At 46.7% G+C, this 14,297-nt stretch overlaps 1 protein-coding gene across 3 annotated transcripts in view; it reads left to right on the top strand.

Annotated features, from left to right (window-relative positions):
* SPMIP8 (sperm microtubule inner protein 8) overlaps positions 1 to 14,297 on the top strand; it is a 292,584-nt gene that overhangs the window by 204,272 nt on the left and 74,015 nt on the right. For 2 of the 3 annotated variants that reach the window (XM_069654425.1, XM_069654417.1), the window contains exons 6-7: positions 6,525 to 6,589; positions 6,692 to 6,724. In XM_069654425.1, the coding sequence (XP_069510526.1) occupies positions 6,525 to 6,589; positions 6,692 to 6,724 (98 nt within the window). The remainder of the gene's footprint in view (positions 1 to 6,524; positions 6,590 to 6,691; positions 6,725 to 14,297) is intronic. The other variant, XM_069654435.1, reaches the window with a different exon arrangement.

Genomic DNA, 14,297 nt, shown 5'->3' on the forward strand with positions numbered 1-14,297 from the left:
TCCTTGACAGGAGTCAGGGTACCCACATCCAGAGAAATATATGACTCACATAAGGCCATGGCTAAAGATGTTACTCTGATAAAGTCTGACCTATGAGAGATGAAGAAATACTTTGGATTGGTCTACACACAATTCAACAAAGCAGAGGCAGACATATCCAAACTGGTGGATGACTTTCAAGCTGCCACAGGGTGGAACCATGAGTCGCTAAGCAGATATCCCTGCTGATTGACCACTTGGACGGCCTGAAATCTAGAAAGGGATGTAATAACATAAAAGTCTTTGGTGCCCCGGGAAGTCGCATGACAATCCATCAAACCCTTTATCTTGAAACTCTTGTCTTGTCTTCTGTGCCACAAATGGATATTGGTGACAACAGGGAAATTGATAGGGTGCATAGGGATCTGAGACCTCAAACAGATCCAGGTAAAGTGCCTAAATTAATAATAATGTCCTTCCTAAGATATTCAGTGAAAGATAAAAGAATATAACTAGCCAGGGAGAAGAAAGAGATGTTCTGGGTAAACCTGAGTTTTACCAAGTCATCGTGGAGAAACAGAGGAAGTTTAATGAAGTCAAGAAAGAACTAATAAAATGTAAACTTAAACTATGTTATAGATTTTTCCGGTATCTCTTAGATTTCAAACAGGCAAAAAAACTCAGACAGGACTCACTCCTGAAGACCTCCGCAGGATCGTACATGAAGAAATGGAGGACTTGGGTCTCCAGAACTATTTCCCAGGAGCAAGCCAAAAAGGTGCAGGACAGGGTTGTGAAGAAATAAGTACAGAAGCAGCAGCCACCCCCCAGAGGGGGATGGAACAATGGACTGATCCAGATATTCCCTTCAATTAGCATTCTAGATATGTGATTATCACCTTGGTAACATGATGCCTGACCCTACGATTTTAGTATTATCTTGAATATTAATTGGATTAACAACCTCATTAAAAGGACTAAGATTACTTCCTACGTACATAAAGCCCAGGCGGATGTTATTTTACTTCAAGAAACCCAACTGAATAGTGCAGACTCTTTGAAAATGGCCAGCAGGTGGAAGGGCCAGACCTTCGTTAGTTATGCCGATCACAAGAGGAATGGAGTCATGGTATTATTTATTTAATTGGCTATTTATAACACACTTAATACCCAGAGGTTTCTAAAAGCGGACCAGGGGATCGAACCTGTGTAGCTCCACGTTGTCTTGCTTCCAAGGCGAACGTGTTGCCCCTGAGCTATCCTCCCAGCCCTAATGGTTCTCATCAGGAGTATTGAAAGATACTGAAGGTAGTTTGGTGCTGATGGTGAGACAATTGGCCAGACATGATTTTTTATTAATGTCTGTATATGGGCCCAATGTGGATGATTGCTCCTTTTTTCATTCTGTTCAGAACTGACTCCAGCCATACTTACTTCCTCGCACGATAGCTAGAGTACACTGAAATGAAGTCCTAGACCCCTAGCTAGACAGGTTGGGGATTCCGAAATGCCTCTCTCTGCCACCTATTAGAGCTTTCCAGAGAATGGTCAATGAAGTTTCCTTTTCTGATGTTTGGAGGATTCTACACCCTACGTGTTGCGATTATACCTACCAGGCTCCATGTCATTGCCCTTTATGCAGGATAGATGCAATCTTCCTTTCTAAAGGCTTTTCTTTGCATTTTCTAGAGGCTTCTATATTGGGTGATCCTTGTCAGACCATTCCCCTAATACCCTTATGGTTCGCAACTAAATGGTGGCTAATCTCATGGCCAGCTGAAAATGTAACCAAAGTGTATTGATTTCAGACTATGAGACCCCTTTGAATGCAATAATAGACTTAATGGAACTCCATGACACAGCAGCTACTACTCCCCAAACACTATGGGATGCAGCAAAGGTTATGATTATGGGCTTGAATATGGAGAAGAGTTCTTTAATCAAACTTGACAGGGCATGACTGATGGCTTGGAAGACTCTGTCATGTGACTAGAACATGAGTCCAGGGAAGCTCTGTCACCATTGCATACCCTTTTGTTGCTGAATCTATCCTGGATAGAACTAAATGCAAATTAATGAAATGTATACTAAAAGTGTGGTATTCTTACATAAAACAGCTGGCTGCTCGTTCCATGAACATGGTAATAAGGCGGGTAAGCTGTTAGTGCATCTTATTAAGAAAAGGTTTTCTCTAAGTATACTCCCACTGTTAAATATAATAATACCAATATTGCGACTGATCATGAGGGAATTTCGGACACCTTTAGAGCCTTTTATCTATCATTATACACGTTCAACCAGACCCAGCAGGCGACATTAAGTGTGGGGAATTCTTTCCTATACTTGACATTCCTAAGTTGTCTAGGGAGGCTGCCAGGGGAACGGTGTGTGCCATTTCGGAGACAAAGGCAGCTGTGGCTATTTCTCGATTTCAAAGGAGCAAAGCTCCAGGCCCAGATGGCTTCTTTGATGAATTTGATAAATTCACTAGAGAGACAATTGTCCCCCACCTGTTTTGAGATCAACAAAGACGTTTGGCATCTAGGCACCAGGCCTGCATAACACTGATTTTTGAAAGAGGGAAGGGTCCCTTTTGAGAGGGGCAGTTTCCAACTGATCTTCCTGTGACATACAGACCTGAAGATCCTTGCTAAATACTACCAGAAGGCGTTCAAAGATACATTAGAAGTATCACACATAATGACCAAATAGACTTTATTGTGGGCAGGTCCTCGGCAGACTATTTTCCTAGATTGCCCCATTTAATAGACCTTGCAGATATTGTTGGAGACAAACTCACCCTGATTTCTATAGATGCTGAGAAGTGCTCTGACAGAGTTGAATGGCCTCTTCTTACTAGGAATTTGAGGGTGTTCAGATTTTACATCACTTTTGTAACTTAGGTCCAAACCCTACATACCACAAACCTATATTGGATATCAATGTTGATGGAGTGGTCGCTGTACTATTTTCGCTCTTCTGCGGCATTGCCCCTTGTCTCCTCTCATCTTTACTCTAGGGCTTGAACCTCTAGGTTGCTGAATATGGATGCAGCGTTTGGTTAAGGGGATTGTAATGAGCGGAGAGGAGAGTAAACTTCTTCTGTACATCAATTATGTACTCCTTACACTTACCCATCCTGAGATGGCCTTATCGCACTTGGTGTCCATTACTTCTGATTACGGAGCTCTTCCCTGATAAAGAATAATTTGGGAAAAGACAGAGGTACTCACATTGAGATCTAGAAAGCTGACATTGTCCCTGGATTGTATTTGTATTATTTTTCTTGTTTTCACTCATTTTCTCTTGCATTTTTCTTCCTCCTGCTTGTCCGCTGTAGTTGTACATTTCTTTTGTTTTACTTTTTTTTTATTTTATTGAGCTCAATTGTAAAAAATGTCTTTTATTTTTGTAAAGGTTTTTCTTTTTACAAACCAAAACAAATAAATAATAAATTTAAAAAAGAAAGCTGGGATTGGACCTGTCTATGGTCCCGCAGTTGTGAGTTCAGTCCAATTTTACTTATTTGGGGATCGAACTTAGGAGTACATTGAGCTCTATGGTTAAGGCTAACTTGAATGCAGTGTAAAAGGAAATTGAAGGGGCTGAAATATTGGAATAATTAGCCTCTATTTTTAAAGGTTAGGTCCCCTTTCTTTAAAATGGTTTCCCTTCCTCGGTTATGTTATCTCTTTAACAGTCTACCATTGATAATCCCATTGAAATATTTTCAAATGACTAAAGCACTGCAGGTCATTCTTTGGCAAGGGGCCAGGGCAATGATACAACTTCCCACCCTTTTGAGAAGCAAGTCAGATGAAGTACCTCATTTGCCAGATGTTAAATTATACTTGTGGGCATCAATTGCAGGGTCTAATGTTGAGGATAACTGGCAGGCAGCACAGGCTCGATATGAAAGATTCCTCTTGGGGTCTTATTTTACTATTGAAAACCTGAATACGCATCAGCAGATTAGCAAGCCAAATACTATCCTGTCACACACTAAGCTGATATGGTCAGGAATATATAGGAGGGATGGTCTTAAATTGAGACTTACAGCAATCAGCCCACAATGGCATAATGACTGTCATAAGTAGACAACCGTTCCACTGAGCATTGGCTATCTGCATTATTGTTTCACAGACTGAATGTAGATTTCTTTGACATTTTAGCTTCTAGGTTTGGTCTTCCTAGCAGTGACATTTGGAGACATCTTCAGCTCTGATGTTGTTTGCAACTGTACATGTGGAGGGAATTATAGGGAGGTCCTAGACCCTCTTCATGATACACCTCCTTAGTGAAATTTGCTAGGGCTAAAAGGGCTATTTCAGTGGTTTGCTCCTTACTGCATGTGAGCACAGATAAGCCCTTACCGCATGTATGTTAAAATATCTTGTGAGGCAGACTTGGGTGTGGACATTCCTGATGATCAATGATTGGATGTGGTGCGGAACTGGTCAGCTGGTCCTCGGGGCACTAACACTTGTCTGATCTTGTACAGAGGTTTACACAGAGTCTGTTGGCAGGGGTGCTGCTAGGAGGGGGGCTAAGGGGGCTATAACCCCTGATCTTTTGGTTGTAGCCCCAGCTAGAATCTCAGGAGCTACAGCCAAAAGACTAGCTAGCCCCCAGTCCCAACGGTTCCGACATCAGCTTAGCCCCGGGTCTTTTCCAGACCTAGCAACTCCCCTGTCTGTTGATATCCCGACCGTTTACACAAAACTGCTGTTAACGCATTGGACCTTCGTTGGTGGAGTTGCTTACAGAAGGGCACATTTGTAGCTATGCTATGGTCCTATAAAATTGTTGTTGGGAGATTTTGGAAGAAAGGATTTGACATTGTCACTTCGGTTTTGGCCTTTTCCCTTGATGCATCTCTACGTTTAGGTTTGTTGGGGCTGTCGTCCTAAAGACCAACCCTAATAATCAGCACACGTTAATGGAGGTTTGTGGTGCTGGCCATGGCAAGAAGAAAAAGAATAGCTAGGCACTAGAAGGAAATGCTTCCTACCTCTATTCAGAGTGGATGGATCTTATGGTTGATGTTGCTGATTTTGTTAGGTTATCCAATATTTATACTGCACCCATCTCCACTGTGCTGGTCTTATGACACCTGGCCTTGTTCAAAAGGTGGCATTTTGTGACCCAGCCAGTGTGTTGCCAGACCCTAGTCTGTGGAAAGGAAGGAGAAGTTTGGGGAGGAAGTGATAAGAAATAGAAAGTAAACAATAGAATGACGAAAAACAGAGAGGAAAACCAATTGGGATGAGTGGAAGGGGATGTGTTTGTCAAAGTAGGGACACATGTTTCTCAAATGTGATACGTTACTGGTAAGCATGAGTGTAGGACTCAGACGAGTACAGCTGCTAATATCTAGAACCGGCAAAGCATGCTACTAGATGTAGTTAGATGGTGAGTGGTTGCGTGATGGACTTGATAGGTGCTCAAGCGGACCCTAGTAGTGTGGAGGCTTATGCCATGAATTAATTATTTTGAAAAGAAGGCTGGCAGAATGCAGACCTCTTCCCCTCTTGGGATATTTTCCTGAAATTGATGTAAACTACTTTGTGGAGATCGAGCATTTTGAAATGTTTGTTTTTCCTTGGTTGACTCTTTAATCTTTTGTACTAGATGTGTGCTGTTGAATGCTGGTTTAATTTTTCCTTTGTTATGATTTTAAATACAGAATAAAAAGAGATTCTTAATAAAGCCTTAATGAACTTAATGCACATTCCTCATGATGTAATTTTCAGGGCAGTTGTGTCTGCTACTCCACGCCCTTTCTGCAAGTACTGTTCATTTGTCATCTGCCCTATAGTGAATTTCAACACATCAGAGCAAAGGGTTAGAGCATATGGGTAAATAGATGTTACTCGATTGAGTACGTAGACCTTCTGCTCTGTCTTCAGGTGCCCCGACGTCCCTGCTCTATAGCTATCACTGTATGTTGACAATGTGGTGTAGATAATGAGAGCAGAGGAAGAGAGTTAAGGGAAGCCAGTGGAGTCGTTGTCAAAGGACTTTGGCTCTGGGGGCAGTACATACGCGACCAAGGTCACTAATTACTTTGACTTAATGCTTTGCAAATTTCTCTCCTTTCTCTCTCCGTTTCAGGAGAATGTGACAGTAGAAAGAGTAGGAATTGTATGATTAGGAGTACAGGAGTCACTACGCTGGGTAACTTCGATTTAATGTATAAAATGGGAAACTAAGCGATTTGACCACAAGCGCAGCTTTTTATGGTCCATTCGCATGACGGTATTTTATTCCTATCAACAGTAATTCACCGAATCTAAACCCTGGCTGCTTGACACTAATGAAATGTGGCTTACACGGTCCATGGTCTAATTAGAACACCGTAGAAAAGGAAAAGAAACTTTGCCATTCACTGGGGCCTACATTTTTTATAATATCAGACTATGGGCTCTGTCTGCTGTAGGAGGGCATACACCTGATGAAAGGCTCCAGTTGGGTCAGAGAAGTGTGTAGCAATGAAAGGAAGCCAGGGCTGGGAGCTTTCTGACTCGCTTCATTGGTTCTTTCAGTACTGCTTGCAACAGAATCCCAGCCTGGACATGCAGGGGCAGCGTCCACTGCCCATCGAGTCAAAGTAAGTATTCAGGGTCATCTGACCAGTGCACAGAAACATGTCTTGCGTCCTCTTCTGTTTCCCCCTCCCTCTAACCCACCGTCTCTCTCTCTTGCTCTGCAGGAATGTGTTCCGCACGTTTGGCTCGGCATACAGGTAAGGCAGTTGAGAGAAATGTGGGAGTGTTTTATATTGTTCTGTTTTTTTACACAATATTAATATTTGAGGGAATAGAAGACCTCATACACATGTGCAGCACTGAGATAGAGGTGACCCGGGGCAAAGGAAGTGATATAATGAGTAGAGGGATCAGTGAAGCTCCCTATTCACCTAAATTGGTGCACTTAAGTGGCTCCATCCTCTGTGATCACATGAGGGCTAATATGCCCAACAACAATGCCAGATATTTCTAATGCCCACCTGAAATGTCTCTTAAGACAAAGACAGTCCACCGTACACGGGTTTTGCAGGGCTGCCCTGAAGAGTGACACCCCAAGCATTGGCAGCAGGAAGTGTGTTTATAAAAAAATGTCTTTGAGATGCATTTTGCTCAATGTCGCTCTGTATTTTGTTAAGTTGTTTATTGTATGTGTTGGGAAGGTTTTCCACAAATGTGTTCGTTTTTTGGAGGCATGTAGTACAAAGGCAGATTTTATCAATGGGCAAAAACCTCAAACAAGCAACAGGAGGAGAAAGCCAAAGAAGGAGCCTTTGGCTTGTGATACTCATTCTTTGATAGAGACTCCTTAAATAAGCAGCTGTGCAAGGAATTGAGGACTCATGCTAGCAGACCAGTAGTCAACCACTGATGATCTATTTCATTCTGGATGATTAGGTGCTATCTCGTAGTGATGGTGATTTTAAACATAATAGTTACTGTGAATTAGGGCACGGCAAGTAGTAATATGCACACGGTGGACCCCCCTTCTATAATGGAACAGAAAAGCTAAAACATGATGGAATGGAAAGCTAGGCAGGGAATTATCTGTGCCCCAGTCATTCAGGTGCTCGCAGACACAAGCATTCACATCAATACTGAAACAGACACACAAATACGAACACTCATTAAAAATTACACACACACATAAACACACACACACACCCCGCATCACATTTTAACCACACAAGACTTAGGGCTTCATTACGACTTCGGCTGTAGCCATGCCGCTGTTGGCGGCATGGCTGCCACCGAAATCGGGTCCGGGTTCGGGTTCCCAGAATGGGGAATTACCGGGCCATTTCGAGTTCGGAGGGCCCGGTAATTCCTCCCTCCAGGAACCCGGGCCAGACCTTCCCCATTCCCATTTCAGCCCCCAGAGGGCTGAATGGGAATGGGGGAGGGAACCCGGGCCAGACCTTCCCCATTCCCATTTCAGCCCCCATAGGGCTAATTGGGAATGGGGGAGGAAGCTAACAACGGGCCGATTACGAGCGTCCCGTTGTTAGCTCCCTCTTCCCCACGCGGGACCCGGTAAAGACGCCTGGTTTTACCAGGCGTCCTTACCGGTTCCCGCGAGGGGACCTCGTAATGTGGCAGAACGGGTTTAACGGGTCCGCCTCCTTTAGCGGAGCCCGTTAACCCGTTCCGCCAGGGTCGTAATGAGGCCCTTACACTTTCAGAAAATAACAATCAACTAACCGTACCATGAGGCTTTAGTGTTCTCGCAGGTCCGCTGTGCCTTTGGGTTTCTTTGTAAATCTCCCTCATTGGAATGGGGTGACTGCTTGAGTCCATTGATCACTTTACATTAGAAATGAAGCAGGACATTGATGGTTGGATGATTCTACACCCTATTGTTTACGATTATACCCACCAGTCTCTTTGCCACTGCACTTTATGCAGGATAGATGCAATCGTCCTTTCTAAAGACTTTTCTCAGCATTTACTGGAGGCTTCTATATTGGGTTGAGCCTTGTCAGACCATTCCCCTAATACTGTTATGGGTCAGAACTGTATGGTGGCTAATCCCATAGCCAGCTGAAAATGTAACCCAAGTTTCTGATGTTTGTTCATCTGCTTAGAGTCACATGCTGTGCATAGTCTGACATCCAGTGGTCACTGCAGAGTATTGCATTTTGTTTTTCGTAGTCGAAAAGGGGACATCGACAAGGTGTGTCTGTAACGCTATCCCTATAGTGACGTGCAGTGTACCCACAATCCCTCATGCGTCGAGGTCCCTCAGATTGTTTTTTTCTGCCCAGATATTGGTTGCCTTAACGCGGAGCTCGTTCGAGAGAAATTGCAAAACATTTACTCGACCCTTTGGTCGTTATTTATTATACATTACATTAAATCCCTCCTTCGACGGCGAAGCTGTTTCACCGCCGAGTAAGAACTTCGACGGCGGTGTCTTAGACAGAGGAGATCCTTCGGCGCTGCCGAACACGTGGCCCAGCCTCGCCGGCCTAAAACAGATGGGAGAGTGGGGGTAGTGGGACATTTCTTTCTACTTCTAAGAATGCCTTTCTCTTTCACCCCCCTTTCCTTCGGGGTCGTTATCACTTTTAATTGTATCCTCAGCTATGGAGAGGACTCTGTTTAGATTTTGCCCACGCTGTAAGGGCATATTCACATGGAAAGATAAGCACAAGCGGTGTAACGGTTGCTTACCCCTCGACCACAACGAGGACGGCTGTGCGGCCTGTAAACTTCTTTGCCCAAAAACCTTAAAGGACCACAGGGTCAAGAGGTGGGCAGCCTACACTATGTCTAGAGCTGATTCCTCACCCGCCGCCGTCGCCACTGAGTGTGACGAGGACAGTGATAACCCGACCTCCCTTTCAGAGGTTGTAGAACTCTCTAAGGAGCGTACCCGCTCCTCAGCTTCTGTCTCCGGCCCCGACAAATTCAGCTCACGCCCTATTTATGGGGATGAACACCCCGGTGACACTGACGAACACAGAAAACATAAACATAAGCACACAACCCAGGGCACTTCTTCGTCGAAGATGAAAAAAGCCCTAGCGCCAACGGAGACGCCGGGCCCACCGGCATCCTCCACCGACCGTAAGGGTTGCAAGCCCTCCCCGCCACCGCAGACGTGACTAGCGAGTGGGCTACCTGCAGACAAGGACGCTACCACCAAAACACCAGGCGATGCGCCTTGTAAAAGTGCGACCCTCACCTAAAGAGACTCGGCACCACCCAGCACGACGCCAGACGAACCCTCAACAGAGAAATTAATCATCGAGAGCTTGGCTCGTATAGTTTCCACTGACAGCCAGAGACAAACGGCGAGTGATACGCCGAAGCCCGCTCACAAGGCCAGGGAGACGCAGAGAATGCCGGAAGGGAGGCAGGGACCGTTCCCGCCGTCGAAGGAAGGCCCTAGCCTACGAGAAGGTTTCTCAGAAGGCGAAGGGACTTTATCCTCGACGTTATGGGACAGATCTAGACAGCTACAGGCAGAGGAGCCTCCTTTTTTTCACCTCCAGACCGTTCTGGGTTACCACATTGGACAATTGAGAGATTCCAATCATGTATGGACAAGCTGGATAGATTTATGTCCACTCCTGAACATAAAACACCCAAGAGGCCAAGGGAGGTACTTCATGAGGACTCCAGGGCAGAAAATTCTACACTATTTGACCCCCTTCAAGAGGAGACTAATACTTATGACCTCACTGAAGAAGACTCTCACTTCCAAGAAGAGGAGGAGTTCTTAAATAGTGAAGACCAACAGAACCTCGAAGAAGAAGGTTTTGAGGAAAACCCTGACATAGGTTGGGGGGCTTCGAAGAAGACCCAGATGAAGGTGGCTCACAGCCTTGGCAGTCCCCAAGAGCATCTACAGACCCTGAGATCCTGATCCTTTCCTCTTCTCAAACCACACCGGTCAGGAACCCATCACCTATAGATGACCAACCCACTTTCAACGCGCTACTACGGAAAGCAGCAGCTCACTTTGAAATTGAGACTGGGGAAATTACTCCCGATATTGATTTTGTAGAAAAAATCATTAAGGAAAAACCTCCCACTAGCCAGAACATTCCCCTCCTCGCCTCAGTTAAGAGACAAATCATCCCATTGCTGTCTACACCTGCATTGGTTAGAGGGGTCAACCCTAGAATTGAAAAACTGTTTACTCCCTCTCCTTCGGACCCATTATACATTAAGGGTCACTCAATACCAGATTCCTTGGTGGTAACTACTACAAGGAAAAGGGCAGGGGTTCCGCTATCAACTAGCGAAGCACCCCCGGACAAGGAAGGAAAGAAACTCTACGCCATGGGTAAGAGAATTACAGCCTTGGCAGCTTTTTCCACCAAAATTGCCAATAATAACACCTTACTGGCATGTTATGCTGATGCCCAATGGGGAAAGTTATGCCAAGACCTCGAGGAAGTCCCTGAGCCCTTAAGAACCCTCTTGTTAACCACCGTAACGGAAGGAACTCTGGTTAACCAGAGCATCATTGAAAACACACTTGATGCTGCAGAAACGGCTGGCCGTTCTTTAGTCCAGGGGATACTTCTGAAGCGTCATGTCTGGCTCCGCAACTCAGGTTTTAAGCCAGAAACCCAGGTGTCACTCATTAATAAACCAATAGAGGATTCTAACCTCTTTGGGAAAGCGGTGGACGACGCACTGGAGACCACGAAGAAGGATTTTAACACCCTAAAGACTTTAGACCAGATCTCAAGGCCTCCCAATAAGCGAGGATTTGGCAACAAACGCTTTTTTCGAGGCCAACGTCAACAACCGCAACAACAACAGCAGTACCCTGCAGGCAACTGGTCCTCTACTCAGGGAACCAGTGGCCAATACACTCAAAGAGGACAACGCCGTGGCAAGGGTAGAGCTCGGCGCCCCACTCCCAGAGGTTCCCCGGCTACCAACACCAAATGACCCGAAGGTTCGGGTCCCCTCCCATGCATCGCCGGTTGGGGGCCTGTTAACATCTTTCCTACCAGCATGGGAGGGAATAACATCAGACCGCTGGGTATTGTCAACTATAGCCCACGGTTACTGCATAAAATTCATTCAGTCCCCCATGTACAGACCCCCAAGGGGACGACGCCTATCACCGGAGCACCTCACCATCCTTCTTCAAGAAGTGGAACTGCTGCTACTAATAGGAGCAATAAAGGTTGTGCCTCTATCACAGGTAACGGAAGGTATTTATTCAGGGTACTTCCTTGTACCCAAAAAGGACTTAACCATGCGCCCTGTATTAGATCTGCGCCCAGCGAACAAATTTGTCAAACCTCAAACATTTCGCGTGGTGAGATTACATGACAACACTGGACATGAAAGATGCATACTTTCATATTTTAATGTTGCCAGCACACAGTAAATACCTCAGGTTCATGATAGAGGGCAGACACTACCAGTTCAGAGTGCTACCCTTCGGCATAGCGTCAGAGCCGAGGGTATTCACGAAAGTACTGGCAGTGACCCACTTGCACAGGTTGTCCATCCCAGTATACCCTTACCTCGACGATTGGCTCAGAACAGGGGATTCTTACGAGACATGCTTCTCAAATACCCAAAAGACTGTAGACCTTTTGTTCCAACTGGGCTTCTCCATCAACGAGAAGAAGTCCAGCCTAGACCCCAGCCAGATCAAACAATTCCTAGGGGCTCTAATTCAAACAAAGGACGGCCTTGTCTTCCCCTCCAACGAGAGGGTCCAAAATATGCTGTTTCAGATCCCTCAATATGTGGCCGGTCGGGAGGTGACGGTACGCAAAGCAATGCGTTTGCTAGGAATGATGGCGTCATGTATATATTTGGTACCTCACGCGCGCCTGCGCATGCGCCCAATGCAAGAGTGGCTCAACAGCCAGTGGTGTCAGGCCAGCGGACAATGGGACGATCTAGTGGTGGTCTCGCAGGCCTTGGTTCTCTCGCTACGGTGGTGGTCGAAGGAAAACCTTGTAATAGGGAAACCATTCGCCACCCCCGCAGTGGAAGCCACTCTAACCACAGACGCATCCCTCACAGGATGGGGGGCTCACCTATCCCATCAGACTGCACATGGAGTTTGGACTCTGAGTGTAGCGTCCAAACACATAAACTTGCTGGAACTGTTAGCGGTCTTCAAAGCATTGAAGGCTTTCCAGGCACACCTGCAAGGGAAGACAGTGATGGTCCTCACAGACAGCACCACAGCCATGTACTACCTGAACAAGCAAGGGGCACGCACTCTCCAGGACTGTCCAAGCTGTCCCAGAACTTGGGCTCTCAAACACATGTTCCTGTTGTCACAACATGTACCAGGGGAACTCTGCTAGCAGACGAACTCAGCAGAGACTTCCCTCTGCCCGCAGAGTAGGAATGGCGGTTACGAGAAGACATCGTCTTCGACGTTTTCACACAATGGGGGTTCCCAGAAATAGATCTGTTCGCAACTCTGGAGAACTCTCAATGCCAAGATTACGCCTCCAGGTACCCACAGAACCGATCCAAGGGGAACGGTCTCTGGATAACATGGTCAGGGAAATTTGTTTACGCTTTTCCCCGACTCCTCTTCTCAACAAAATAGTGCACAAGATGCACCAGGAACCAGTCACCATGATACTAGTGACCCCAATGTGCGCCCGGCAGCCATGGTTTGCTCACCTGATGGAGATGTCTCTATCTTCACCAGTGAAACTACCCTGTCCGTACAACATGCTGTCACAAGACAGGGGCAAGACGATACACCCATGCCCACAGACCATGAACTTAGCAGCCTGGCTCCTGAGGTCATAGAATTTGGACATTTACAGCTCCCTCAAAGATGCATGGACATTCTTAGGGAGGCTAGAAAACCTAACACTCATTCCTGCTATTCTAGCAAGTGGAAGAGATTCGTCATCTGGTGTAGAAGTAAGAGCATCAACCCCGTTGACTGCTCTCCCACACAGATTGTTCTTTACCTGACTCACTTATTAGACTCAGGATTGGTCTTTAATTCTATTAAAGTTCATCTAGCTGCACTTTCCGCATACACCACTTCTCAACACAAAGTGTCATGGTGGAAAGTCCCAGTTATTGTTATGTCACACGGGAAACGGGGGTCTGCCGCTCTCTTCCCCTCCTGGCGAGTCTACCCGCGCATCTGCTTCCGGGGGCTCGCCGGGAGGGGAGTGGCGGGCTACAGGGCTGGCGGCCTTCGGCGCATGCGCGGAAGGCCTCTCTCTCGGCTCCGCGCATGCGCCGTGGGCCGAACTCATCTCCCTAGCGGGGCTTGCTTCTCAAGCCTCGTTATGGGTCCGCCGGCGTCCGGAAACGGAACGGCTTGCGTCCCAGGCCTTTCGGGCGCCGGCGGCCCATAAAAGAGGCCGCAATTCTCAGCGAGTCGCGTCTCAACGCGGTTCGCTTCGCTTGCCTCGTTGTTCCTGCCTCTTACTTACCAGCGGCCTGTCCTGGGCCAGCTTGCCTCCTGCACTTACCTGTGGCCTGTTCTGGGCCAGCTTGCCTCCTGCACTTACCTGTGGCCTGTCCTGGACCAGCTCTCTTCCAGCCTTACCTGTGGCCTGTCCTGGGTCAGCTTACCTCCATTCCTTACCCGTGGCCTGTCCTGGGTCAGCTTACCTCCATTCCTTACCCGTGGCCTGTCCTGGGTCAGCTTACCTTCAGTCCTTACCTGTGGCCTGTCCTGGGTCAGCCTATCTCCTGCCCTTACCTGTGGCCTGTCCTGGGTCAGCCTACCTCCTGCCCTTACCTGTGGCCTGTCCTGGGTCAGCCAGTCTCCAGCCCATACCTGTGGCTTGTCTTGAGTCAGCCTGCCTCCAGCCTTAC

This window comes from Ambystoma mexicanum, chromosome 1p, assembly GCF_040938575.1.
Source record: "Ambystoma mexicanum isolate Mex_15411 chromosome 1p, UKY_AmexF1_1, whole genome shotgun sequence".
In the NCBI taxonomy this organism is placed as follows: Eukaryota; Metazoa; Chordata; class Amphibia; order Caudata; family Ambystomatidae; genus Ambystoma; species Ambystoma mexicanum.